Genomic DNA, 25,821 nt, shown 5'->3' on the forward strand with positions numbered 1-25,821 from the left:
TTATGCTAATGAAGACCTCCCGCTCAGCTCCCTCCCGAGCTCTCCGCCCCCTTGGAGGTCTCCGGCTGAGCCCGCGGGCAGGGCGAAGGTGAATACATTATGCTAATGAGGCGGGCTTCTGCCGGGGCTTGGGAAGGGGGGCGCAATGCTGCAGGAGCCCGGGGCGGGAGGCCGGGCGCCGGGAGGGGGTCGGGGGAGGAACGTCGCGCTCGGAGCGCGCGCGCACTCACACACACTCACACAGGAGCATCCCGAAGGGTATTTAAGGCTCGCACACGCGAGGCTGCGGAGATACTTCGGGCAGCCGCGACTTGAGCCTCGCCACTCGAATTTGCTCCTTAGGTTATTTCGTTTTCCTGTTTCCCCCCCTTAGCCATCCCTTTGGCGAGGCGCTCTCGCGGTCTCTCTCAGCCTTTCTGCCTGGAGCTGAATCTAGGTGGCAAACAGGTCGGCTTGCGGAAAGGCACTGAATAGGTAGAAATAAGGCAAACTAACGGAGACGCAACAGGTCGGGGGCTCGGTGGCGAAGGCAAGCGGCGGCCCCTCGCTGCGCCTCTTGCGCTGTCCCTTGGACCCTGGGCGGCCGTTCTCGAGGACCCCTTCCGAGGTGTCCGTCCTCTGAGGGGCCAGGAGGGCCAGCCGGGAGGGTTTCATTCCAGTTTTTACCTTTTTGCCACCAGTCCTCGGACTGAGGGTGCTTTTCAAGAAAGCGGAGAGGATGGTCCACGTCTGCTGGTGTCGGCGCTGAGGAAAGCGGAGCTCCATCTGCGCGCCCGATCTCCGCCAACTAGTTGTGCAGCCGCCTAGACTGAACTTTGGAGGAATCGTCCTTCTTCTTTCCTTTCAAGATTCTTGGAAGTGGTAGAGAGTGGGAGGCGAAGCCGAGGCAGCTGATCCCTCTACGATGCTGGTGAAAAAGCATGCAGGGAAAGGTGGGGGTCGGGAGCCAGGCTCCGAGGACCCGAGCCCCGCCAGGCAGCGTTGTGCCTGGACCGTGCCCCCCTGCACCGCCCTGTCGGCCCTTCTGTCGGTGGTGGCCGTGATGTCTTGTCTGTACCTGGGGGTGAAAACCAACGACCTCCAGGCGAGGATCGCTGTTCTCGAATCCTCAAAAGGGGACCCTTCCATCCATCTGCTTCCCGATGGCCTGGATCAGCTCAAAGCAATGGTGCAAGAGAAAGTGGAGCAACTTCTGGCTCAGGTGTGAAAGGCTGGGGTATTTTGCACGTGGATAATATCTTGCACGCGTGTACAGGACCGGCCTCTACCCTTACTATATGCATACTTGGTGTGGCTGGGTGTGCATACGCTAGGCGACCATCTATGCCCCTGTAGCGTATATTTGTATATGCACATCCTTTGATATCACCCTCTGTGTCTCTATCATCTTCCCTCACTCTTAATGTTTGCATGCTGAACAAATAGGAAGGACTGAAAGAGGTGAGGGTGGCCAGAATGGCAGGGTGGCATTTTATCTCTTTAGTTTTCTAAAGTGACGTAAGAATCTTTTCCAATCTTGTGGAAAATATTCCTTCCCGAGATAACATAGGTTATGTCCTTCATATGTTATAAGAAGGTTAGTGTCATAGGTGTTATTAATACACAAATGGTAATCACTTTTAAAAGTGAAATAGTCCTATATGTGGTTTTTAGGTTGATTATTTCCCACATGAAATGTTTTCGTATTCAGTATTTAAAAAGAAAAAAAAATGCAGCTTCATTTTTTTTAATGAAGGATGTAATGGTAGTGGTGTTAATGCATGTAGAGCCATTACAGTTGAGAGTTGAAAGGAATCTAGGTTACATTTATCACAACCAGGGGCAGCATTAGACTAGAGTGAGGGGGTTTTCTGGAACTTGCTCTTCGAACAGAGAGGCTCTTTGGCAGTGGTTGCTGTGCAGTGTGATAAGCAGTTGACCTTCATGTATAAGATAGTGGCTATTTTAAAGCCCATAGCTTACCTAAAACTAGAGCGTGTTAAAGCTGGGTTTTTGCATTGACTGCATGTGCTTGAGCTGAGGGAGAAAGAGGAGGGCAGTGGTGGTTGAGGAATGGAGGAAGATATTGTGTAAGTCCAGCAGTCTCGATACAGTGTCAGTAGTCATTTCTTTTTTTAGGGCTTGGGTACTGTTACCTTTTGACTAAAGTCCAAGTACATATGTAAATGTTAGTTATGCAGGCTCTCAAATGCTGGTGAATCAAGCATATGGCCAGAGAGTTCCTGAAGAATCCATTTCTCTACCATGCTACTGATGATAATACCTCTTCTTTTCCTACAGAAATCCTATGAACAAATGGCTAAAATAAGAATTGCAAGAGAAGCACCTTCAGAGTGCAACTGCCCAGCAGGTAAAATGGAACTTATTTCACAAGGTTTCCTCCCTAGCAGAGCATTTTTAAAACCGAAGTCCGGTATCTGTCAAGTCTACCTGTAATAATAGTAAAGAAAGAATGCAGGCCCAACTGACTTTAATAAAATCAGCATGTCTCAGTCAAAAGAATGGCAAATAAAGCCCCAAATATTATTTGAAGCAGCATACCGAGGCCTGTTATGGGAAAGCAGGGGAGATAATCACCACGGAAAATACAGGCAAGATGGCATGCAAGGACAAAGTTCTTGGACTCACAGATTGAAAAATATTCTTCCTTTTTATTCAGTTTTCATGTCTGTGGTGAGAAGGACTGCAGAACATGTTAGATTCTGAATTCCCTGGTGGCCAATATTGCATTAGTACAGATTTCCATTTGTTCCCTTTGACATACGGTTATGTTAGTAAATTACCTTAACTTCCACACCTGCTTTTATTCTTTTCTATCAGAAATGTTCTCTCTCCTACCCTATAGCTAACGATGAGGGCTAAAAGGAAATTAATTTTTTATCTTGAGCTTCTCATTTCAAACATTGTGTTCTTGATGATGTCTCAGAAAAAGCCGTTATATCTTTTCATTTTTCTATGAGCGCTAGGGAACTGGACTAATGACAGCATATTAACAGAAGGATGAAGAAGAGAGACATCAATGAATAAAAACCCCGGTGTAATCATTAAATCTACATTCACAGACCTCTGAGGCTTGGTAGTCAGTCAACTGTAGATCTGACAGTTTAGGAGTCACTGAATGTGTCCACTGAAAAACATCTAGTGGATTGAACTGATAGAAGCCATGAAAATCTCCCATGAGTCTTGAGATTTTTATTTCAGATAAATGTCATTAATGCATTTATGAGCATTTTCATTTTTTCCATCATCACTTATAGAAAAATGAGTCTGTTACATTTTCTTTAATGTTCAGGAACATGATACCTTAGATACTTATATGCAGAAAGGCTAGATCCTGTATTTTTTTCATATTCTGAGGTTTTTATTTTTTCTCATGATAACTTATCTTGACACAGCTAAACCAGGCACCATGTTTAGAAGTTTCAAATGTCAACTCCTGGTTGTATGTATAAAAATTTTATTTATGTTCTGCTACATTGTTGACAATAATGGAGCTGTATTTTTTTTTTAAGGAAGCCCTTTCAATTGAGAAGACATATATATTAGATAACAAGAAAACAAAGAGTTAATATTGGACATTCTTGGTTGTTTTGAGTTGGGAAAGACCTCAGAAGTTAGAAATTCAAGGAAGGCACTTTTCTAGTGCAGGAATTAACTTCCAACAATCTCATCAGCCTCTAGGGATTATTTAAATTCCCAAGACAGTTGGTACAGTACTTCACTGATCATACCACTTAGAGTCCAGAATTTTCTGTATACAGTATTCTTGTTAGCTATGTGAAAAATACCTAGTGTTTGATTAATAGGATTCTTAGTGAACTTGGTAAAAAGCAGAAAAGTGACAACCACAACACTGAGTTGTTTTTTTGTGGTGAAATCTGCTTCAGGATGTTTGATGTAAGTTATTGAGGTCTAATTTGTAATCTGGAGGGAAGCCATTACAGTTAGAGTTTACCTTATGTTATCTTGGAATATAATTTTGAACCCTTTTCTTCTTAACATATTAGTTTAAGAATAAGTGGTAATTTTGCCATAATAACATAAATAAATGATAAATGGTGATTTCCTTGGCTTTTTTTTGGCTCTCACTAATGGCTGCTTTACTTTCTTGCCACCACTAGAGCTCCACATTACATCAGTTTTCACCAGGTTACTTGAAGGTAAACGTTTGAAGGTGTGCATTCTGAACTGCAAAATCAAACAGGTTTCCTGCTAAACAAATCACTACCATAGATATACTCTTTTCTGCTTGTGGAATAATTAGACATCATAAAAATAAAAGCATTATGTTGAAAATAGTACTCTGGGGGAAAACTAGTTATTTTGAATTATGGTCAGTCAGGTATTGTCTTAGGGAATGAAAGGCCTGGCCAAGCGGATTAGAAGGAGATACAGAGCTTCCCACCTGGTTTGGCTTTAACCCTGGTTTGCAGTGACTAAGAGTTGTCACCCAGACATCTGTTTGTAGGGCAGAGTGAGACAAGTCTGTGACCTCAGCTCAGTTCCTGTGGACAGATGCCCACCCCTTGAAGTTGACACTCTTGTTGACAGTCTCCATCACAGAGCCAAGGACTGATAGCAAAGGTCTAGTGCTGTGTTGTTTGTGTTCACTTTAATTGCTCTTGCTAGAACTCAGTCCCAGTGAGGTCTATCCAGGTAGGCTATAAGGAAGTCTTAGAATTTATACTTTTTCCTTTTTTTTTTTTTTTAAACAAAGGAAGGAACTTTTGTGGGAGAGGGATGGGAAAGACTATTCTTGGATGGTTTATAATTGTAGGGGAAGGACTCTCATTTACTCTTCTCAAAAACCTTCAGAGTTAAGTATTAGTAATTTCTATTTACAGGTGGAGAAACTGGACTCAGAGAGGGTGACTGACTTAGCATAGTTAAGGCAGGGTCAGGATTCATGCCCACATGTGACAAAATCAAAAGCACAAAGTCTAATGAACTATAGAGAATGAATATAGGTTTTGGAACTAGACAGGGTTGGAATCTTGGGTCTATCACTCAATAACCGTGGGGTTGTGGTCAAACTTGTCATGTTCTAGGTTCCTCACCTGCAAAAAAGTGGCTTATACTACCTTCCTCAGAGATTGATAATTTACCTAAAATGTGGCTTCTTTGTGGTTATTCATTAGATGATAGCAGTTATTATTCTTTTTTTTTTAAAAAAAATTATTCTTTTTAATGTATTGTATACTACTTAACTCTAATCTGGTCCATGGGGGCACATGATACAGGTGGAAAAGCTGAGCCCTGGAAATGGCTAGTTAATGGCAGGTTTTGGATGAGAATACTATGCTTAATTAAGCAAATATATCTGTAGATGTATTCATGCAGATAATCAAATGAGTCAATATCTCTTAGTGCTACATCAATGGAGACTGGTTCTTTGCACATTTTTGTGTTAGTCTACTAAATTATTTTTACCAAATTTGAAGGAAAAACTTTTGGCCTTGTAGGTAAACCATGATGGAAGTAGATAGAATTTGCTCTTAAAAGAGTATGAGGTTATGTCTTTACCGTTTTGATACCAAATATTTTCTAAAAGAAGTGCTTCAACTGTCTGACTCATTTTCACACTTACTTTTTAACAGCTTTATTAAAGTATAATTTATATTTACCCATTTTAAGTGTCTGAATTTAAAAAAATTTTTTAATTTTAAATTTATGGAGTTGGGCAGCCATTGCCATAATCTAATTTTAAATCACCTTCGTTGCTCCCTGAACATTTACATTTACTTATTTCATGTGCTCAGGGGAAGCTCTATTTTTTGAATCTCTGCTTTAAAGAAACCCTAAAATAAAATGTAAAAAAACCATACGAAGTGAAGCTCTGCTTAGCATAACATTTGAGTTAGTAGTAGCCAAACCATAGAAATTCAGCTGGCATCTGTGGCTTAGCCTCTGTAAAACTTGACACTCATAGGAGAGAATAAATTGGCTGTTTGCTATGGCTATAGAATCTTGTTTGGGTTTTGTTCTTGGAGTCCTACAAGTATGTATAAACCAGGCATATTTATAGGAGGGTCTCTGTGTTCCAATTGGTAGAGAACACTGGAAGCCAGGCAGCCAACCAAAAGATGTTTAGATCAGACATATTTCTGAACCCTACTCATTAGTAGTGTTGTTTGCCCAGGATATTAGATATAAGAACCTCTGTATCGTAATGGACAGAGAATGTGGATGGGCAATAAAGAATCCAGTTATAATCCTGGCTTTGTCATTAACACGTTATACAATCTTGGGCAAGTCATTTCCAAGAATGACTTTTATAGACTCTATTTCATAGCCCCAAAATAAGAGTATTGGACTAGAATGATTTTCAAATGCATTTGTTGGTTCTCTAGGTATTAAAGAGCCTGTTGCATGCCAAATGTTACACGAGGTACTGAAAATACGCTGATGAACCAGACACGCTTAGGGTCTGCCCTCATGAAGCTTACAGTTCAATGAGGATGACAGGCAGACATTTATTTTTAAATGACCTGAATGTACAGTCATGACAAGTGCGACCAAGAAAAAGGACTGTGTTCTTTGGAGCACATGCCCACAATTTCTTTCATGTTGTAAATACTAAGGACTTTTTTGTTCTGTTCTTTTCTGGGGCAAGGGGTAGGTGGGTGGAGAAATTCACAGTAGGAGAAATCACAATATAAGAAAATCTGACTTTTGATTACAAATAAAAGCTCCAGCAGTAGATAAAAAGCTGCTTTGCATAACCTCCCCTGGCTTTTGGCTTTCTGAGAACTTATGGTCAGATGAAGGTGCACTGATACCAGACACCTACACTGATCTCCAACTGAAGCAAAAAAGGGACTTCAGTTTATCAAGTCTTGTGGGAAATAGGATGGTGATTTATTCTTCTACATTTTTCCCTGAAAACAGTGGGATTTGGGTTGAATAACAGTCAGAACTTCCTGCCTGGTGGTCCTGAGCAATGTTCTTGGACCTGGTTCCTCTCCATTCACTGACAACGAGGAAATGGAGCACAGCAGTCCTCTGCGTGGGGAGAGTGACTAGAGATAATAAAGACACACTACGTAACTTTTGAGGTCCCCATACACCCTGCAAGTCTGTGAAAATGATCATATCCAAAAGAAGCATAAATGTAGGCAAGTAAGAGTATCTCTGATTCATGTATGTGAGTGATGCAACCTCCAGTGGCTGGCTTCATGGCATCTCCCCCATTTTTTGTAGAAACAAATACTAATTGTAGCTTTAAGGTTGTGCACCCTTTTCCCATCATAGGAGAAGACCTTTATATTACCTTGCCAGCAGAAATTTACTTTATCATGTAAAACGTGTATTTCCCACTAACATGGTTTTTCACTTATGCTGTACATTTTTCCTAACCAGCTGCACAATGAATGGAAAGAGTGCATCACATAAGGGCATAATAATATGTAGATATTCAATTATGCAAGGTAAAGAATAGTCAGAAATGGTTTGCAGAAAGAAAGCAAATTAAAATACTATACATGCTATTTAAATGAGAATAGCAGGCTCTCCTCTCCTTTGGTGAGGCCAGACAATACAGTGGGACCTCGGAGAGGCCAGACAATACAGTGGGACCTCCAAGCAGCTCAGAGCATGGTTTCTGTCCTAATGAGGACAACAGTTTGGGTGTAACACTTTCAGTGGGTCCAGTAATGACAGCTGGCAAAATGCCCTGTCACCCAAAGGACCAGCGACAAATTGCCTCTTGAAGCAATGTTCTTGCTTCTTAGTTTCTCTTCTCTTTTCTCTTGTCTCAAAGTTACTAAAAAGCAAGTTCTTGAGATCTTTTCTCTGACTTACCTGGGTAATTCTGTTTTTCCATGAACTGGGAGCTACTTAAGGAAAGGGCATACATTCTAAATAGGGGTCAATTCTTTCCAGCTCATTTGATGAATGTGTAGGTAGAAGTAGCCTCACTGGGGCATATTAACATTTTACACTTTCGGACTGGTTTCTAACTGCAAAATTAACTGTGTGGTATTTTAAAAAACACTATTTGAATGTCAAAACAAGGAATGAAGGAATGAAGAAGGAGGGCATCCTCTCATAGACAAAATTAGGCACATGGAGAGCTGGTGGGGAAACATGCCAGATAAATGAGGACTGTTTTACGTTGGGGGGGGTGTTTCCTGTTTCAGGGGGAACCTCACTAGACACTAATCAAAAGAACATCAATCTTTGTTATCTTGAGAGGAAACCATCCAAAACCTATTAAGGAAAAGTGGTTTTATTCTGTCCAGCCAGTTTATACGCGTTATTTGGTGATTTGATGGAAGCTGAGAATGAGAAAACAATGCATGAGTTGGTCTGGGCTTTCGGCTGTAGCCCGGTATGTGACAGCTAAACACAGAAGCATCCCCACCCTCCCTGATTTGCCAATATGGGTGAAGTTCCATGCCATGGTTTAATGCATCATAATAGTTAACACATCCCCCCCCCCGCCCCGCCCTGCCAAGGTGTGCTAACAATGACTGTGGCATACCTGCATATTAAATTCTTAGGTATGTATCATTTTTTCATTTGGGAATGTGTTCAGCACTATCACAGTTAAAAAATATTTTAAATTGACTTTTAAAAAGGAGGACTGCAGGAGAGTGGGAAGCAGAAGTAAGTGGAATTGCTTACAAATTAAAATCGAGCACTTTCCATTGTTACCATACATTCTTTTAAAGGACTGTTCTGTAAGTCATTTAAAGATAGGCTTTCTTTAAGAAATGCCACCAGATGGCAGGCACCTTCCCTCTGTGACCACAAGGAGGAGGAACTGAGCTGAACAGTGGGACTTCTGTCGTTCCTTCCTTGTTAAATTCCTAGCTGATTTCTTGACTTCTCTTTGCAATGGAAAAGATTAATGGAGGAAGCAAGTAATTTCTTCCATCTATATTTGAACACTAGAATATCCTATGAGCTTTAAGATATTTAAAACAATCTAGTAAATTCCACACTTGTATTAGTCAAAAGTTTGGTTATTTAGTAGATAAATTCACAGATAGGAACTTAAGGCCAATATTCCAATAGCTAGAATAAAGAAACTAAATATAATTGAATATACCAGTTGGGGATTTTGTGCTCATCTTTTGTAATTTCTAAGAATCAAGAATCATTTGGAATCACTATCATGATTTTGACATCATTTCATCTGTTGTGTCCATTTCAACTTCAGTTACCATATGATAGTTGAAATGTGTTCCTTATTTTTCTCATATTGTATTCCTTAGCCTGATTGCTTAGTCTGATTGCCAGGAATGCCAAAAACTGTGTCTGTTCATTTGGATATTAGTAATTTAGATTTTAGAAACTCTGGGCTCCTGGGTTATATATACAAAGTTTTTATTCTTATATTTGAAATGTGGTCAGCACATATTTATATACAATTTTCACATTTAGGCTAAGTGGCCGAGTAAACAGATGAATTGTAGCCAAATCTAGTTTGCACATTATGGTAATAATGAGAATCAGAATATATCTCACTGGAAGTAGCCTGGCTGTGGCGAGGGTAGAGTCTGTTTCTTCTTTCTTTAGCAAAGAGTTCACATGTAAGAGGAGGAAAAGAGGAGGAGGAAAGGAAAGAATATATCCCATAATCTCTTGGAATCATATTGCTTTACCTTCATTTTTAACAAGCCTGGTCTTTTAGAGTTCTTATTATAATGTAAAGGGAGTCAGAAGAATTCTCCCTTATAGCTCTGTCTCCAGCATTCTGTTTGGCTTCTTTTAACAGTGAATGGGAGAGAAAAATCTCTTAGGAGTTCCTCCTTCAAGTCTGTTACAGGGCCAGAATTGTGTTCTTATTTTTGATCCTTAAGATGCTGGAATAAAATATCTAGCCTGGAAAACTGATGCAGTTCTTTCCCAGCATTCCTATATCTTCAGTCAGTTGTGGCAGCTGTCAAAGGTAAGTTGTTTGTATAACCCTTCTAGGAGTTATGAAACTCCACTTTGTGTCTTAGGGACTCTAGAATTCAGCCAGCATTATTTAGAGGTAGATGATATGATCATAAGGTAAAACTTTTCCACAAAGCACCCCCAAAAATGACTTTTTGACCTTAAAGTCACGCCAGAAATGCTGGCAAACTCTAGGGATAAGTGAACTTTGGAAAACTAAAAATCATTTTTTACTGAAAGAATTAAGGCTCAAGGTCCGAGCAGATGAAGCTATAATGGAAACAAGCTTCTTAAATAACTGCCTTTCTGGGGAGAGTTATCAGTCTGGTTGGGGAGTCAGATGAGTGAAGTGGGTCAAAGATCAGGCAATTCTTGTGGGCAGATCCTGACCTTAACTGCTAAGTGGTCTCATGGTATATTGTATTCTACTTCCTGAGGGAGTGGGTTGGGAGTCCGTATCTACCTATGTCATTTTTGATCTCTGTGGTCAGGGTTCTGGTTTGTATCTGTGTACCTCTAAGGCTTATTGTAGAGTTCGCTACAGAAGTTACTCTATAAAAGTTCATATAATGGAGATCTTTTATTGTGGTTTATCTCTTTGCATATACTAATATTCTTATCCCCCTGGCTTTTTAACATTTTCTCTGAGGATTTTGTGAGCCATAATGTATTAAAGCTAATACAAATCTCAGAGATCAAATAAAGTAGTTCAGGGGTTTTCCAACATTTCTTAAAGAGGCTGAACTGTTTAATCTTATGAGGAAACTCAGTAAATGAAATCAGATTCAATGTTCGCTATACTGATTGACCTCAAAGGTCTGAGGGGACAGAGGCCAACACCCTACATGCTCTTTCTTTCTGCCTCCCAGCCCCCTCCCCCATGGTAGCCTCTGATGTATATCCAAAGAACCTTAGGACTTCATAGGATACTGATGGAAAAGCACTGGAAGTCCAATCCCCGGTGTGATCTCTCAGCTCCCGTGTCTAAGGAGACCACATACTTGTTAACACAGAACTAGTCTCAAAAATTCTGTACCTGGAAACATTACTGGGAATGATAGAGGCAAAGTTATTTATTAAAAGTGAATAGAGGGGCGCCTGGGTGGCTCAGTGGGTTGAGCCGCTGCCTTCGGCTCAGGTCATGATCCCAGGTCCTGGGTTCAAGCCCCACATCGGCTTTCTGCTCAGCAGGGAGCCTGCTTCCTCCTCTCTCTCTGCCTGCCTCTCTGCCTACTTGTCAAATAAATAAATAAAATCTTAAAAAAAAAAAAAAAAAAGTGAATAGAATCTCCCCTGCCCCTGCCTGTCTCTCTGCGTACTTGTGATCTCTGTCTGTCAAATAAATAAATTAAAGAAAAATGAATAGAATCTAGAAATGACTATTAATGTAATATTGTCTCTTTCCTGGATTGTAGGGGTTCAGCAAAGGGGGTGTAATAATGGTAGGAGTACTGGAAGGCTGGGGAGGGGCACTGTGTGACTAGAAAAATCAGTATCCCACCTCATCCTTTCTCTTGAATTCACTCATTTTTCTAAGCCTTCAAGTCACAGTATTATTCTTGTTTATTTATAAGTTTTCTGTGCTTTTTCAAATTTCTTTCTTTGTGTTTTTATTCTTTAACTCTAGATATTAATATTGGGCCTTATCACCAAGCTATGGCAATCTATTGCCTTTTACAATACATATAAAGCAGTTGCTTTTTTAATTGATGGTTAATACTTAGTTTATACAGTAGTATATGAAAAATAACTATCCCTCAAGTTGTATATTGTGAGAGAGTTGTTATGAAAGATGCTTCTAAGATCTTTGAGATTTTTTTACTTGATTTGATTTTTGTGTGTTAAACTGATAATGTTTATGTGTTAAGATTGAAATTTACAGTACAATGAGAATATATTAATTGGGCATTTATGTTTAAATAATAGAAGGGAAAAAGTTTAGGAATGAACAACAATATTTTATCCAACAGTGAATGATATATACAGTATATTTCACAGAGAAAGTATAAATCTGGCTACAATCATACTGTAACAAGTCTGCAAAAGGTAATTTGAAAGGCAATGTTCTACCTCCCATTGAAATGAATGTCCACTGTCATCAGCAATGCTGTTTACCATTTGAGTAGCTAGTTGTGGACAGTAGTTTGGCCAAGTGTAACACCTTCCTCAGTTGTCTTACTGGATAGATAATAGAATGGCATAGCCACTGCACAAGTGATTGAGCTTTGGTGAGTGATTTATTTTCTCTTTAATACATAATCTCTACCTATGGACTTCTGGGAAGTCTTGGAGGAGAAAAATGACCTTTCTTTTTTAAACTTAACTCTAGTTACTTTGGCTTCTAAGAGAGGACCATTTCAGTAAAGCAGCAAAGATAGGAAGGCTGACTAGGTACTAAAGGTTGGAGAGATCATATATACCAACCAAAGCTATCATAAGCTGGAAAAAAGAGGCTTAACTGAACAAACTCTATGGTCTACATTTACATCCCAGATCCTACAGTTATGCTGACAACTTCCCAGAAGTTTAAAAAGCGAGACTGACAGTGGTGGCTTAGTACTACTATACATGTTATGCATCTGGAAATGTTTAATAAAGGAAAAACTCTAGCACTGAGAAAGTACATCCATAAAGAAACCAGGGCTTTTATGTTCTTGTATATAGTTTCCTTCTGTGCAAAGTTATTTAACGCTCTACATTTCAGCTTCTTCTGAGGATAGTTTCCTGATATTGGCTTGGTTCTACAGTCAAGTTCTATATGGGGAATGCTATGAGTTGGTAAAATTTATGTTACCATTTTTACAGCATTAAAAAATAAATAAATTTATTTTTTTTATTTTTTTAAAGATTTTATTTATTTGTCAGAGAGAGAGAGAAATAGAGAGAGAGATCACAAGTAGGCCAAGAGGCAGGCAGAGGCAGAGGGAGAAGCAGGTTCCCTGCCGAGCAAGGAGCCTGATGTGGGACTTGATCCCAGGACGCTGGGATCATGACCTGAGCTGAAGGCAGCCGCTTAACCAACTGAGCCACCCAGGCGTCCCAAGAAATTAATTTATTTTTATGTCAAAACCATCTTTGAATTGGGAGGTCTGAGGTATACTTCCTCAGTTTTCTATGTGTAAGCCCATAACACATTAGACTCAGAATGTGTTTTATTCTTTTAAGCCTTTCACGTGTTTGAGCAGAAAACCTTTGCTTCTAGTAATAGTCCTCAAGAAGGAAACCCAGGTAAAGGGATTTTCTAATCAGTCACACTTACCCTTGTATTATGCATCATTCATCATTTTTTTCATCATTTTCAGTTTGTTACAAATTTCCACTTTTAACTGTGCTAGTGGTGTTTTGAACATTCACATAGCTTTCACAATTACAGGATGTTTTGAGAAGAATAATGTTCATTGAATTCCTGAAAACCAAGAGCAAACTTAGCAAGTGTCAAGGTCTCAATGAATAGGCATTTCCCTGATGTGATCTGTGGTTGGCAAACAGAATAGACAGAATTGCCTTTGGGATGTAACTATGTATCTATGAAACTACAAACACAGAGGACCTTCCATATTCCCAACTGAGTGGAGGAGTCAGTCTGCTCTCCTTTCTATCTTCCCTTTCTCCCTTGCCTTCTCTAACATGAACAAAAGCTCTGTTTTGTCCCCATTCCATTGGTGACACTGATTAGTTTATGGACTCCCTTCAATTTGTTCCATTAGGGACATTATCACCCTTGGGTCTCAAAACCTCTATGCCTTTCCTGGGCAAGAGCTATTCTTATGATGAAATCCAGCAGCATAACTGAGGAAATAATGAATGGGTAAAGGTCAATACTTCTCCCAAATTTTCAAAAGGAGCTAATTGTTTGCTCAAATATTACTGTTAAAGGTAATTTCCAATAAGGTAAAATCACCACTTTCATACAGATATAAAATAAACATATGTTAAAGATTTTACTTAAATCATTAAAGAAGTAACTGATAAGATGTTTTAATTAGTTCAAAGGAGAATTTAAAACCAGTCACATTTATAGTTCTAGAATATTGAAATTGATGTGCAAATGTAAGCAAAACCGGACTTTTTCCAAAGTGAGGGAGGGATGTCAGTGGCATTTAGTCATAAAGAATTTGCATGTCTATGACAAGAGTTATTTTGCTTTGCTACTAGGTATTTGCAACTTATGATTTTGTTTTATTTTTTAAAGATTTTATTTATTTATTTGCGAGAGAGAGAGACAGTGAGAGAGATAACACAAGCAGGGGGAGAAAGAGAGGGAGAGGTAGGGAGCCCGATGTGGGGTTTGGTCCCAGGACCCTGGGATCATGACCCGAGCTGAAGGCAGATGCTTAACGACTCAGCCACCCAGGCACTCCTACAGCTTACAATTTTAAATAGCTCCCAAAGAATCAGAATTAGAGAAGTGGGAAGGGCATGCTCTAGACAATGCACAATTTTCCACTGAAACACATATTTCCCTGTACTAAAGCAACTTTACAGGAAAAAAATTCTTTAAGTAAGCAAAGAAATTTTTTTTTTACACTCTTCAGTGTAGTAATGGTTGTTTATTAACCTGTCTCTCTCCCTGTTATCTTATGGGTTATATGGTACTTAATTTTCTTAGTGTTGCTAAAATTCATTATTCGAAGGACAGTTCCTTTCACTGTAGCTTTACATACTGTATGCAGTCGCCCCATGAGAGTTGTGCTGATTCCTAGGCCTGAAGGACTGGCACGAGTTGCGGAAGTGGACTTTAAATCCCTTACATTGAATATTTGTTTACGGTAATAGACCACTTTGGAAGACTCAGCTTCTTGTATTTCAGTATCAGGGAGTAGTTTCATTAATGTTAAAGAATGAGTTGCCGACCTTACCTTTGTGCTTTGGGATACTGTATCCAGGCAATTATATTATTTATATAGGCTTACCCGCTGTGAGCATGTGGTTACCGTGGGGATTTTGTGCTGTTATTTCGGCCGTTTTGCCTCCGTCTTCAAATACGGACTAGTTTGGCTTTTCCTTGGGCACTCCTGTCATATTCATGTGCTGCTGCTTCAAACGACTGGTCTTTAGTCCACACTCTAAGCTATATTTTCTTCTTTGCCAGTTGCTTGTCCTGCTGGACCCTGCCTTGTTTGATCTCCCACTGCTTCTGTGTATAACAACTCACAAGTTTACTTATCTGCCAGCACCCAAAACAGCTCAGCCTCAGTGGCCCCGGGGAATAGATGCTTTTCTCTGCTCCCACCTGTTTCAGTTGCTAAACACCTTTTGGCTCAGCTCACTGAGATTTTGTCAGAAGAATAGCTGACGCTAGATTAATGGCCCTTCCTACACATTCTAGAAAGAGTCTTTTAGAATGGCAGCCAGAGATGGGTGGGGATACACTGAGACCACATGGTTATTGATCGTTTTTTATAGAGTGATACTTATCTTCGTGCAGAAGCAGCTTTTTATCTGAAGGTCTCATATTACTAGGTAGGGGAGAGAGTTAATTATAAATCTTAAATATTTTAGATATTAGTCTCTGAAAAGTACATATTGTGGGTGGTAACTGATTTGCGGTATTACCTAACTCCGGTCAACTCTGACAAAGGTGAAAGGATCATGTTATATTAGTCTTTTAAAGTCTTTTTGTTCACTTAAATGATAAAGTATTTATGATTAAGTATTAAATGATAAAGTGATTTACTATGGGCTAGACCCTGTGCTGTGTACCTTATTATTTAAAGAAATTGTAGGCTGCAAAGCTCTGGTGGAGAAATCATGGTATCAGAGATTGAAGATTGAAAGAGATTGAAAGAGAAGAAGAGCTATTTAAGTAGATCTTGTAGCCAACTGTATCTCATTTTAATGGATTTAAAATTACAATGATAATTGTTATTTGGGCTCATAATTCCAGTTCATTTACTTTCACAATTTCAAAAATAGCAACATGTTATTAGAGAAGATGGTATTTGAATTTACTTTCTTCTAAGAAAATTGAGAATGTTCTTTAATGAATGTTATACTTTGCAGAAATGCTGATGGCACTTCAGTTAGGTAGTTTTTCTGAAGAAAAATGATCTCTGTCAGTTGTTAGGTCAAGTGCAACATTTTTAACCCCTCCCCAGGCTACCTTTCACGGCAGTTATTTTTAAGAAGACTTTTATAGGCTTTCTTGAACATCAGTTCAGATTCTATGATCACGTTTTCTAGTGAAGATAGTATCTCTGGGTCTTGGCTAGACTCCCTTGGGTTATAAAAAATAGAGATGTATTCAGGTGGCCTTAAGCAATAGTGGTACAGGGATTGTCAGCTTTGTCACTATTGACATTTTGGGCTGGATAATTTTTTTATTTTAAGATTTTATTTATTTATTAGGGAGCGCCAGACGTTTAGAGAGCATGCGTGTGCATGAGCAGGGGGGAGGGGCAGGAGAGAGGGAGAAGAAGCAGATGCTCCCCTGATCAGGGAGCAGGGCCTGGGGTTCAATCCCAGGACTCTGAGATCATAACCTGAGCCAAAGGCAGATGCTTAACGGACAGCTCCCCTGGCTCCCCAGTTCTTGTGGGAGGCTGTTCTGTGCATTGTAGGAGGTTTTCCAGCATCCTTGGCCTTTTACATATTAGACTCCACTTGCACTGTTTCTACAACCAGAGACCTCCAACATTACCAAATGTCCCCTAGGGGTCACCCCCAGTTGAGAACCTTTCTTTTAAAGATAATCCGTGAATAAGGAAGGCAAGAATAGCAAGATCGCTGTGGGCTCCCCTAGAAGAACAGGAAATGGAGGGTGATCAGATCTTTCAGGATATATTGCTTTCCCTCAGCAGGAGGCATTCAGTGCAGTGCTCTCCAGGTTTCAGAATTTATCTCTGCTTCTGCTACCTTTGTCAAGCCTACTTTCCTCTGTTGTCTTTCTGCCACTGCTTGCTTGTTGCCCTCTGGTCAAGGTATTGTTTAAGGTTGACCCCTTTCTTTGTGTTTGATTACACCATAGTTGTTATTATCAAAGTAAAGCATAGGCCAAGAAATGCAAACATTTGAATTAAAAATGGCACATGGTACCTCATTCTTTGCAGAGGAGTCTAGTGTTTTTTGTAGCTGATGTTTCCTATGCAGATTGATTTACATCATTGTTTTTAAAGTCTGTAGAGTAACTCTATTGTACTAATGGACCACAATTTATTATTCAATGAGAAAGCAGGTCACTTTTTCTTGTTCAGATGCTGCTTCTTATTTCCTCTTCTCCAGTGCAGATTTCTTCCTGCACAGCCTCAAACTGTATTTGTGGGAGTGTAATAGATACTTGTTGACTAAATGTATTATTGTTGTGGTGTGCTGATGACAAATCTTTAACAACTGCTCTCAGAGAAAGTCCTGATTTGTAGCAATTGTAGATTTTCGGGGTGTAAATATCCCACCAAGGTTGATTTCAAGTTAACGAAGTGACCTTAGGAAGTGAGAAGTTTGAGTGTTTATTAACTTTGCTTTAATACAATTTATTTTATTGTAAGTTCATGTAATTAAAATTTTACTAATGACTGTGTTTAACAGTGGGCTTGCAAAATCCTGACAACTGAACAATTAGCTCTCCTGACTCAGCTTCCAGTACCCACAGGCTTTGATAGTTCTGTTTCCATATAGAGTGTATTGTGTTTTTATTTTTAAATTAAATTAAATTAAAATTTTTTTTTCAGTGTTCCAAAATTCGTTGTTTATGCACCACACCCAGTGCTCCATGCAATACGTGCCCTCCTTAATACCCACCACCAGGCTCACCCAACCCCTCACCCTCCTCCCCTTCAAAACCCTCAGTTTGTTTCTCAAGAGTCCACAGTCTCTCATTGTGTTGTTTTTAGTAACATCTCCAAATGGTAGTGGTGTCTCTGACAGTATTCAGTGTTGGAAGGGTCTTTAAAGGCTAGCTAGACCTACATTGGTTCGATACTTGAATTCTCTCAGTGATATTCTGGCTAAATGTTTACTAAGTATATGAGCATCTCTTGAATAAACCACTCAGCCTTCAGACTGGCTTGTTGAAAAGCGTCATCTTTTTGTTAGGTTGAAATTTAACTCCTTATGGGCATCCACCATTTGCTTTTGTACGCCATCACCATCCTCACCTTATATCCTAAAAAATAAACGATTACCTCTTCAAGAGTTGAAGACAACTCTTCAAATGCTTGAAGTCATTTACTGTATTTCCTACTGATACTTTTATATTTTGGAATCATTCAGGTGTTCCATTTTGTCTACTTCATTCTTAAAGTGTTGGATAATGGTTTGAATAAAAGCTCCGATAATCTTGACTGGTAAATACCAGAGATGAGGAGGAATGAAAATTTCCCAAGTTCTAGATACTATAATGCTAACTCATGCATCCTAAAAATTGCAGAAATTTTCTTGCTGGTCCCATAATCGTATTTACCAACACTTGAGTTTAACATTGAGAAAACCTGAGTTATTTTTTATGTATGCTGGTGTTAAGGCCTGTCTTCCTTTTATTGTACATGTTGGGTCCCCCCCAAAATGGGTACTCCAATAATGGGTCCGTGATTAAAGGAGCGAGACTGATACAAAGTGAAAGTCAAGCAAAGCTTTATTTCGCACCAAGCATCAAGACTCAGACCAACCCTCAAACAGACCGGTTGGGGCCACCCCTTACAGAAAGAATGTCCCCTCCCTGCTTTCCAGACTAAATTTTATAGAGCAAAGGCCATGTGGTTGGGCCTGACCATACACAGGTTGCCGATGAAATTGTAACACACAGAGAAAGCTGCACGGTCATGCTAGGTGACCAATTGAATTACAATTTACCCTAGTAGACATTTGAACCAGCCTATCACCTAGTTCAGAATTGGCTCCCAAAAGGTGCCCAAAGGGCGGGGCCCATACTCCTTGGTAGAGAGGAGACAGTATGCGCCCCCACTGATTGAATACCTCCACCTGGCCTGACCCACCCTTGTATCTGCGCTTTGTTACCTGGAGCTGGTTTCCGGGACTTGTTTTTAAGTAAGTTCCCCTGTGGGGGTGGGCAGAGTCAATTTAAGTTTTACAACAAAATGGCAGTTCAACTGGGGTGGGGCCGCTCTGGTTGAATGGCCCTTACAATACAGGTCTTTTTTGTTTGTTTGTTTTTGGAAGAGGAAGGCAAGTCAAGACTTTATGTTTATTTTCACTAAATTTTCCTACTAAACTCCAGCTCCAGCCTTATCAGGATTTGTTGGGATAATGATTTTTAAAAATAAGTTTCCAACTCCTCTTGGCTTAATATGATTTAGGAATTTGATGAGCTGACTAGCAGCATTTCTTCTTGATTCTGTGCTGAAATGTCTGAACATGGGAAAGTTCATAAAGAGTCCAGTCGCTTTCTAGTAGTCTTTCACTTTTGGTGAAATCTATTTCTGAGTACTTTTGGAATTGTCTTTCTACCAGTGATTAATCCACTCAGGGGTCTTTGGTGTATTGTAGTTTGTCCAGCTGTGTTCCTGAGAACACCATTTCTTTCTCATGTTAAGACATTTTCTGAGGAAGAAAGTTTTTTTTTTTTTTTTTTTAAAGATTTTATTTATTTATTTCACAGACAGAGACAGGCAGAGAGGCAGGCAGAGAGGCAGGCAGAGAGAGAGGGAAGCAGGCTTCCCACTGAGCAGACAGCCCGATGCAGGGCTCGATCCCAGGACTCTGGGATCATGACCTGAACCGAAGGCAGAGGCTTTAACCCACTGAGCCACCCAGGCGCCCCTCTGAGGAAGAAAGTTTTCAAGACAAACTAGAAACACACTGGGTTAAACGAATAAAAGCAGTTTTAGTCACTGTAGGATTTTTAAATTGTGAATCTCTAAAATGGGGAATATAATGTGTCATGTTTTCTAAACTTGATTGGTCATAGAACACTTTTTTCCTTTTAGAAAAAATAATATGGCTCAGAGCAAATTGTTCTGTGGGTTGACCTAGAAGGGTGAAATATAGAGAAGCTTTTTGGAAATTTTCAAAACCGTAGCTGAGATTGTCTGAAGTTTAATTAGGAAAGTGGTTTCCAACTTGCAGGAGTAGGGTTTGAGGAGCTTGTAGAAAGGAGATGGAGGAGAAGAAGGAGAAACAAAACATACTGTAATTGGGGACACTCCAGGAAAGACTTAAGTCTAAAGCTGGAAGGCAAACTCAAATGGCAGGGAAGTCATAGAAATGTGTGAGGTTTGTTAGACTTGAGTATTCTATCCTCAGATTGGGGTGTTAAGACCCAGCTAAAAGCATTAATTAATTAATTATTAAAGATTTTATTTATTTGAGAGAGAGTGAGCAAAAGAGAGAGAGAGAGAGAGAAATGAGCAAAAGAAAGAGAGAGAGAGAGAGTGAGTGTGGGAACACATGCAGGGGTTGCAGAAGGCAGAGGGAAAGGGAGAAGCAAGCTTCCCGCTGAGCAGGGAGCCCAATGACCTGCGGCTCGATTCTGGGACCCTGGGATCATGACCTGAGCCGAAGGCAGACGCTTAACCGACTGAGCCACCCAGGCATCCCCCAGCTAAAAGCATTTAAATATATTTTTATAAAAGCACTTTGCCAAACAAAGCAAATCATTGTGTGTTAGTCTGGTCTAAGGGCTGAACTTCATGATAGCCTCTATCTAGCTCAATCACACACACACACATGCTCTTTTCATTTTTGGAGAAAAATTGAATAACATATTTTATATAAACTTCTTCTTTTTCAGTACAGTTATCCTGTCTCATTAATGCTGTTTAGTTTTCTTTGTGATCCATTTCAGGGTATGCAGGCTATTATTATGGTATTTTTCTTTCCTTAAAAATATGATCTTTATCCTTTGTTTCTTTGATGATCCACTATGGATAGAGCAGTAATACTAGAACGTAAATAGTAACTGGACATAATTAGTTACAATATATATTTAAGGTATACCAAAGCCTTTTATGTGAAGTCTGTATCAAGTGACCTAATAATATACAGCCCAGATGAATATACTCAAAATTGCAAAGGTAAATCTAGAACACAACAAACTTAAAAAAGGTTTTCGGGGCACCTGGGTGGCTCAGTGGGTTAAAGCCTCTGCCTTCAACTCAGGTCATGATCCCAGGGTCCTGGGATCGAGCCCCACATCGGGCTCTCTGGGCAGCGGGGAGCCTGCTTCCCCTTCTCTCTCTCTCTGCCTGCAGTCTCTGCCTACTTGTGATCTCTGTCTGTCAAATAAATAAATAAAATCTTAAAAAAAAAAAAGGTTTTCTTGTAAAAGTAGAAAAAATAGTTTCTGAAAAAGGTAGTATACATTCATTGCGAACCATGTTAACTCTCTGTATGATATTCATATGGATTTCCCATAATTTAACAATTTTACTCTTTTTATGTCTCAAGATTACTTTCAGGGCTTTTATAAATAACTGCAGAGAATAATCTAATACATAGGTCTTTGTGGGCATTGCTGATAGTTACGTGTAAGTGGAATTGGTGATTCAAAGGTTATGAACTTTTGCACAGCCTGTAATGCATACAGTCAAACCACACATTAGAAAGTGAATCCAAGTGCTGATTTGCCAGCACCCTCACTGATGTTATGGGGAGCCTTTGATGGGGTCAAGATTATCGGATCTTTTATTAAAACCATTATTCACTTTCACTTTCAAAAGTGAAAGACTACTATAAGACAGTATAAGAAATTAGCAAATGATATTTAAGAATATTTTAAACTGTTCTTGATTCTATAAATAGTTAAATGAAATCTTTGCAGAATTCCTTCTGAAGTCTGTTCATTTGTTCCACTCTTTAGCTCGAATCAGTAATGTTTTGGTGGGTACAGTCTTTGTAATCTTAATTTTTTTTTTCTTTTCCTTTCATTGAATGTACCAACTTTTGTTTTCTTTCCAGTTCTGGCTTCTGGTTCAGTTTTTGTGCTGTAGAGGGAAAAAATACGGCAGTCTTCTAAGTACAAAAGAGTATTCTAATTATGATAATCATTCTTGAAAATACTTTTTCTACTCTTGAAGTTTTGTTCTGAAGGCTTTGCAGAAGCTTTGGTTTCTGTTGCTCTTATTCTTTGGGAGCTGGGTTTAAAACCCAGTCAGAAATCCATCAACATTCTACTGTATTTTTTGGAGTAGCTGAAGAATTGCTTAGTTTGAACTTTAGTGTTCCTATAAAAACACAATTTCATTGAGAGATGAACTACTTTTAAAAACATGAAGCCAAGTATGATTTAACTGTGCATGACTCGTTAGTTTCCCTATTAGGTTGGTTTTCTGCTGCCTGCAGGATGGTGTATTGACATAACCCATAAACTCAGCTAGGAGAATCTAGGATTATATTAATGACAGTGGATTTAACTGTAACTTAGAAAGAACAGTCCCTGTTCTAAGGGTTTTCAAGGAGGTGAAGTGTTTCCAAGGAAGAAAGTTTAGTAGCGTGATTAGCAAATTGCTTATATTGCTGTAAAATAAAGCTATTGTCTTAAAAAACAAAACACCCTCTGGAGTTCTCTTTATTTTAGTGGTGCTCCTTATTAACAAGCTGGATATAATCTTTAAAGCAGTTTCTTTTTGGAGGGAAATAAACAGATTATAACCATTATATAACCATCCAAGAATTTGGCAGTGCCTTTTCCTCTTCTTGAACAGTGTTGAGCTTCCTGCTTGTAAAATATGGTTTTGAGCAGATCATTAGTGGTAAACCACCATTAAGTTGTCCCTTTAGGTCAGCTTATAATCACGGGCCTTCTAGAATGGACCACCTGTCCACCTACACATTCTAAAAGCAGCTTGAGAGGTAAAGTGTTAGTCATTCCTTGCAAAATTAGAGTTTCTACTATTTGATTCAAAAGAAACCTACAATGTCAAAAAACTGCTCTTCCCATCATTCCAGCTTTTTAAAGTACCTTATTTATTTAGAATCTAGGTTTATTATCATTTTTGGAAAAGAGAGAAATTTAGAAGATATTGATGTCAGGAATTTGTTCAAGATACCAATTTTCCAGAGCATGACAAATTCAATTCATAGGAACCTCGTACTCTGTAGTTGCTTGATTGCATGCTGAATAATCAACCCTTGAGGATATCAGATACAGTTTGGGTTCTTGGACTTCTTGTGGCTAGTATTTTTCCAGTGTTTCTTATACTGCACATAGCTATTGCTTTCACATTATACCAATTTTTCTTAGAAAATGCATCAACCGCTTTCTTCTTGGCTCCCTTTGCTGCCTTTTTTGTAAGGTGCTTGTCTTGTTAACAACCATGGTGCTGCTCAGAGAGTCACAAGGATGTGTTTCCTTTAAGATTCAGTTTAAAATTTTTGGCAAGGTTATTTTGTAGATCATACTGTTTCACTTTTCGTTGCTTTAAGAGCTGAATAGATTTTCATTAAGTGGATGTGTTATTTTAAAAAACACCCTCAGTAGATGGACATGTGGGTTGTTTCTCATCTTAAAACCACTTTTAAACATATACTTTGGTGAAGACAGGGGAATACTCAAATTTGCTCATGTTTTCATCTTTGGTCAGTCCTCTTAAAGTGCTGAATATTTTTGTTTTCTTTCATCCTATGGCAAACTCAGAAAGCTAGCATTCACTTGTGTAAAAACAGTTTAAGACAAAAACTTGAATCTCAGTGTGATTTTTGTTAAAGCTGTTTAAAGGATCATCATCAAAGGTTGAAGTATTTTTGTATTGGCTGTGGTCTGGAAGACTTAGGGGTTGCAGATCAGCTTGTGGAAGAATTCTAGGAGCCCTGGCTTCCTCATGAAATAATAGAAAGCCTTTGCTGGTTCCTGGAAACTGCCTCATCTTTCAGTACCCTTCGGATCAATAGTTGGGGATTTCCTTGTAAGAGCAGACTGTGTTCATGTCTGTGCTCTTAATTGCAGGATTTTTAGAATTGGTCTGGTCTGAAGAAAACACGTTTTATAAAATATCTTTTATATGGTTATTTGCTTTTATGCACTTTATATTTCCAAGAACTCACAGGGCTCCTCTAGTTATGAGAGAGGTACATTTAAAAAAAAAAATCATAAAATTACCTTCTTGATGGCTAAATACTATATCAGTTAGATTCCTTGATCCTTGACTATGAAAATCTTATTGCTGTAATTAAGGCAGAACTTGAAATTGGATATTAAACAAGTTGTAGCAAATTGGAGGATTAGTTCACTTTCTTAAGAAAATCATTTGTTGAGAGAGTTCTTCAAAGGAAGTGAACATCATGTCCAAGTCACCAAATTCTTCAAGAACAGAACTGAAATTGAAAGGTGTTCTGTGGGAACAATATTCTTATTTTAACTATATCATTAACAGAAGGCAATTTCTCACAATTAGGCAGACTTAAGTACTCAGTGTAGCATATTGTAAGTTTTCAAGAAATATGTTTCTCATATATTTGGTAGCATGTATATTTAGTTCTTCAGAATATTGCAGGAGCTGGTAAATGGCCATTCAGATCTACAAATATAATTTTACAGGAAAAACAGAGAATACATTTCCCAAGGAATTATAGTCCTAAATTGAACAAAAATTAATAGTTTAAGGCATCCAGCCCTTTTATTTGATGAAACTGCCAAATATTTCTTATTCTGGTATACCATTTCAACATATAAGAAATATGAATGCTAGACAGAGGATATAATCATTGAACATTTACGAAGTATTTGAACATATTTGCATGTTGTCTGACTAGGAAGTAAATTATACTGTGTTTGAAATTATATAGGTCAATTTCTGTTACTGTGTTTAAAAGAGGTGGGTGGTCTGAACTGATGGTGCTGATTCAATTCAAGTTCATTAACATCATAAAACATATTTTAGCTCTAGAGATAAGAGAGAATATTCACATGCAAGTCATGGTGAAACATAATAGTAGTAAAATGTTTTCCTAGGGCCAGAAAACTCAAATATTGGAGGTATCTACTGTGGAGGTAGAATCACATACATGACAATGTTGTGTCATCTAAGTTCTCTGAAAGATTTCCGGGAATTTGCTATCAAGTAAATATTGTCTGTGATCTATGCACTAATATTTTCAACAAAGACTCCTATTTGTTGTTTGAAGTGTATGAAAAAACAAGTTTTCTTGGGACATTTAAAAAAACTATTTACAGGCCAAAAAAAAAAAAATCCAAATTAGGTGCTAAATATTTTGAGAAGAGAAAATTATTTAAAATTCTGTTTTAAAACAGAAGAAATCAAGTCAGAATGCCCCCCTTTCATCTCTTGCTTTACTCCTGACTCTTGTCTTTCAATTCAGCTAATTATTGAAGCAACTATTATAATCTTGGGCCTTTAAGAAAAGCTCTAAATTAGTACAAATGTGTGGATGGTGATGAACTTTATACAGGAGTTTCTGTCTGGTTAAGTCATTGAAACAACAGGTCCTAACCCACAGAAGTTTCCTGTCGTGGCTCTCAGAAGATGAGGGGATACCAAGGGGAAGACTAAGGAGCATCTAATGCCGCAGAATGCTATTGTGCCTGGAACAAAGTAGGCAGTAGTTCTAAAATGTGACGCACAGTTTAGACCAGACATGCAGTATTTGATTTAGATTTAAAGGAAATATTGACAAACTGAAGCACTTCTAGAAGATGGCAGTGAGGGTAAAAAATCAACTGAGATTTGTCTTGTAGGAATAACAGCAGAAGAAAATGCGAACATTTAGCTTGAAAAGGCAAGAGCTAGATATGGTGGTAGTGATGTTAAGGAAAGCAGGGTGATTATCTTCACATGTGTAGTGGACCATTTATACTTGAAACTACAGGGTAGAACTTGGGTCCAGGTGGGGAAATAAACAGGGAACAAATCCCTGCCTTCCACTACCCCACCCCACCCCAAAACATGAATGTTTAAAAATGGCTTCATTTTGAGGTGCTGGGCTCCTCATCATTGGGAGAGTTCAAGAATTACAGTAGAAGTAATTATTACTTGCCAATTATGTGTCAAACACTGTGTTAGGTGTACAAAATAATGTGACATGACA

General features: G+C 38.9%; 1 protein-coding gene across 2 annotated transcripts in view; it reads left to right on the forward strand.

The window, feature by feature from the left end:
- Window positions 1-904: 904 nt before the first annotated feature.
- Window positions 905-25,821, forward strand: part of LOC111157025 (collagen type XXV alpha 1 chain) — a 492,475-nt gene continuing 467,558 nt past the window's right edge. For both annotated transcript variants that reach the window (XM_022518228.1, XM_022518236.1), the window contains exons 1-2: window positions 905-1,201; window positions 2,281-2,350. In XM_022518228.1, coding sequence (XP_022373936.1) covers window positions 905-1,201; window positions 2,281-2,350 — 367 coding nt within the window. The remainder of the gene's footprint in view (window positions 1,202-2,280; window positions 2,351-25,821) is intronic.

This window comes from Enhydra lutris, unplaced genomic scaffold, assembly GCF_002288905.1.
Source record: "Enhydra lutris kenyoni isolate GAN:26980312 unplaced genomic scaffold, ASM228890v2 scaffoldscaffold3, whole genome shotgun sequence".
In the NCBI taxonomy this organism is placed as follows: domain Eukaryota; kingdom Metazoa; phylum Chordata; class Mammalia; order Carnivora; family Mustelidae; genus Enhydra; species Enhydra lutris.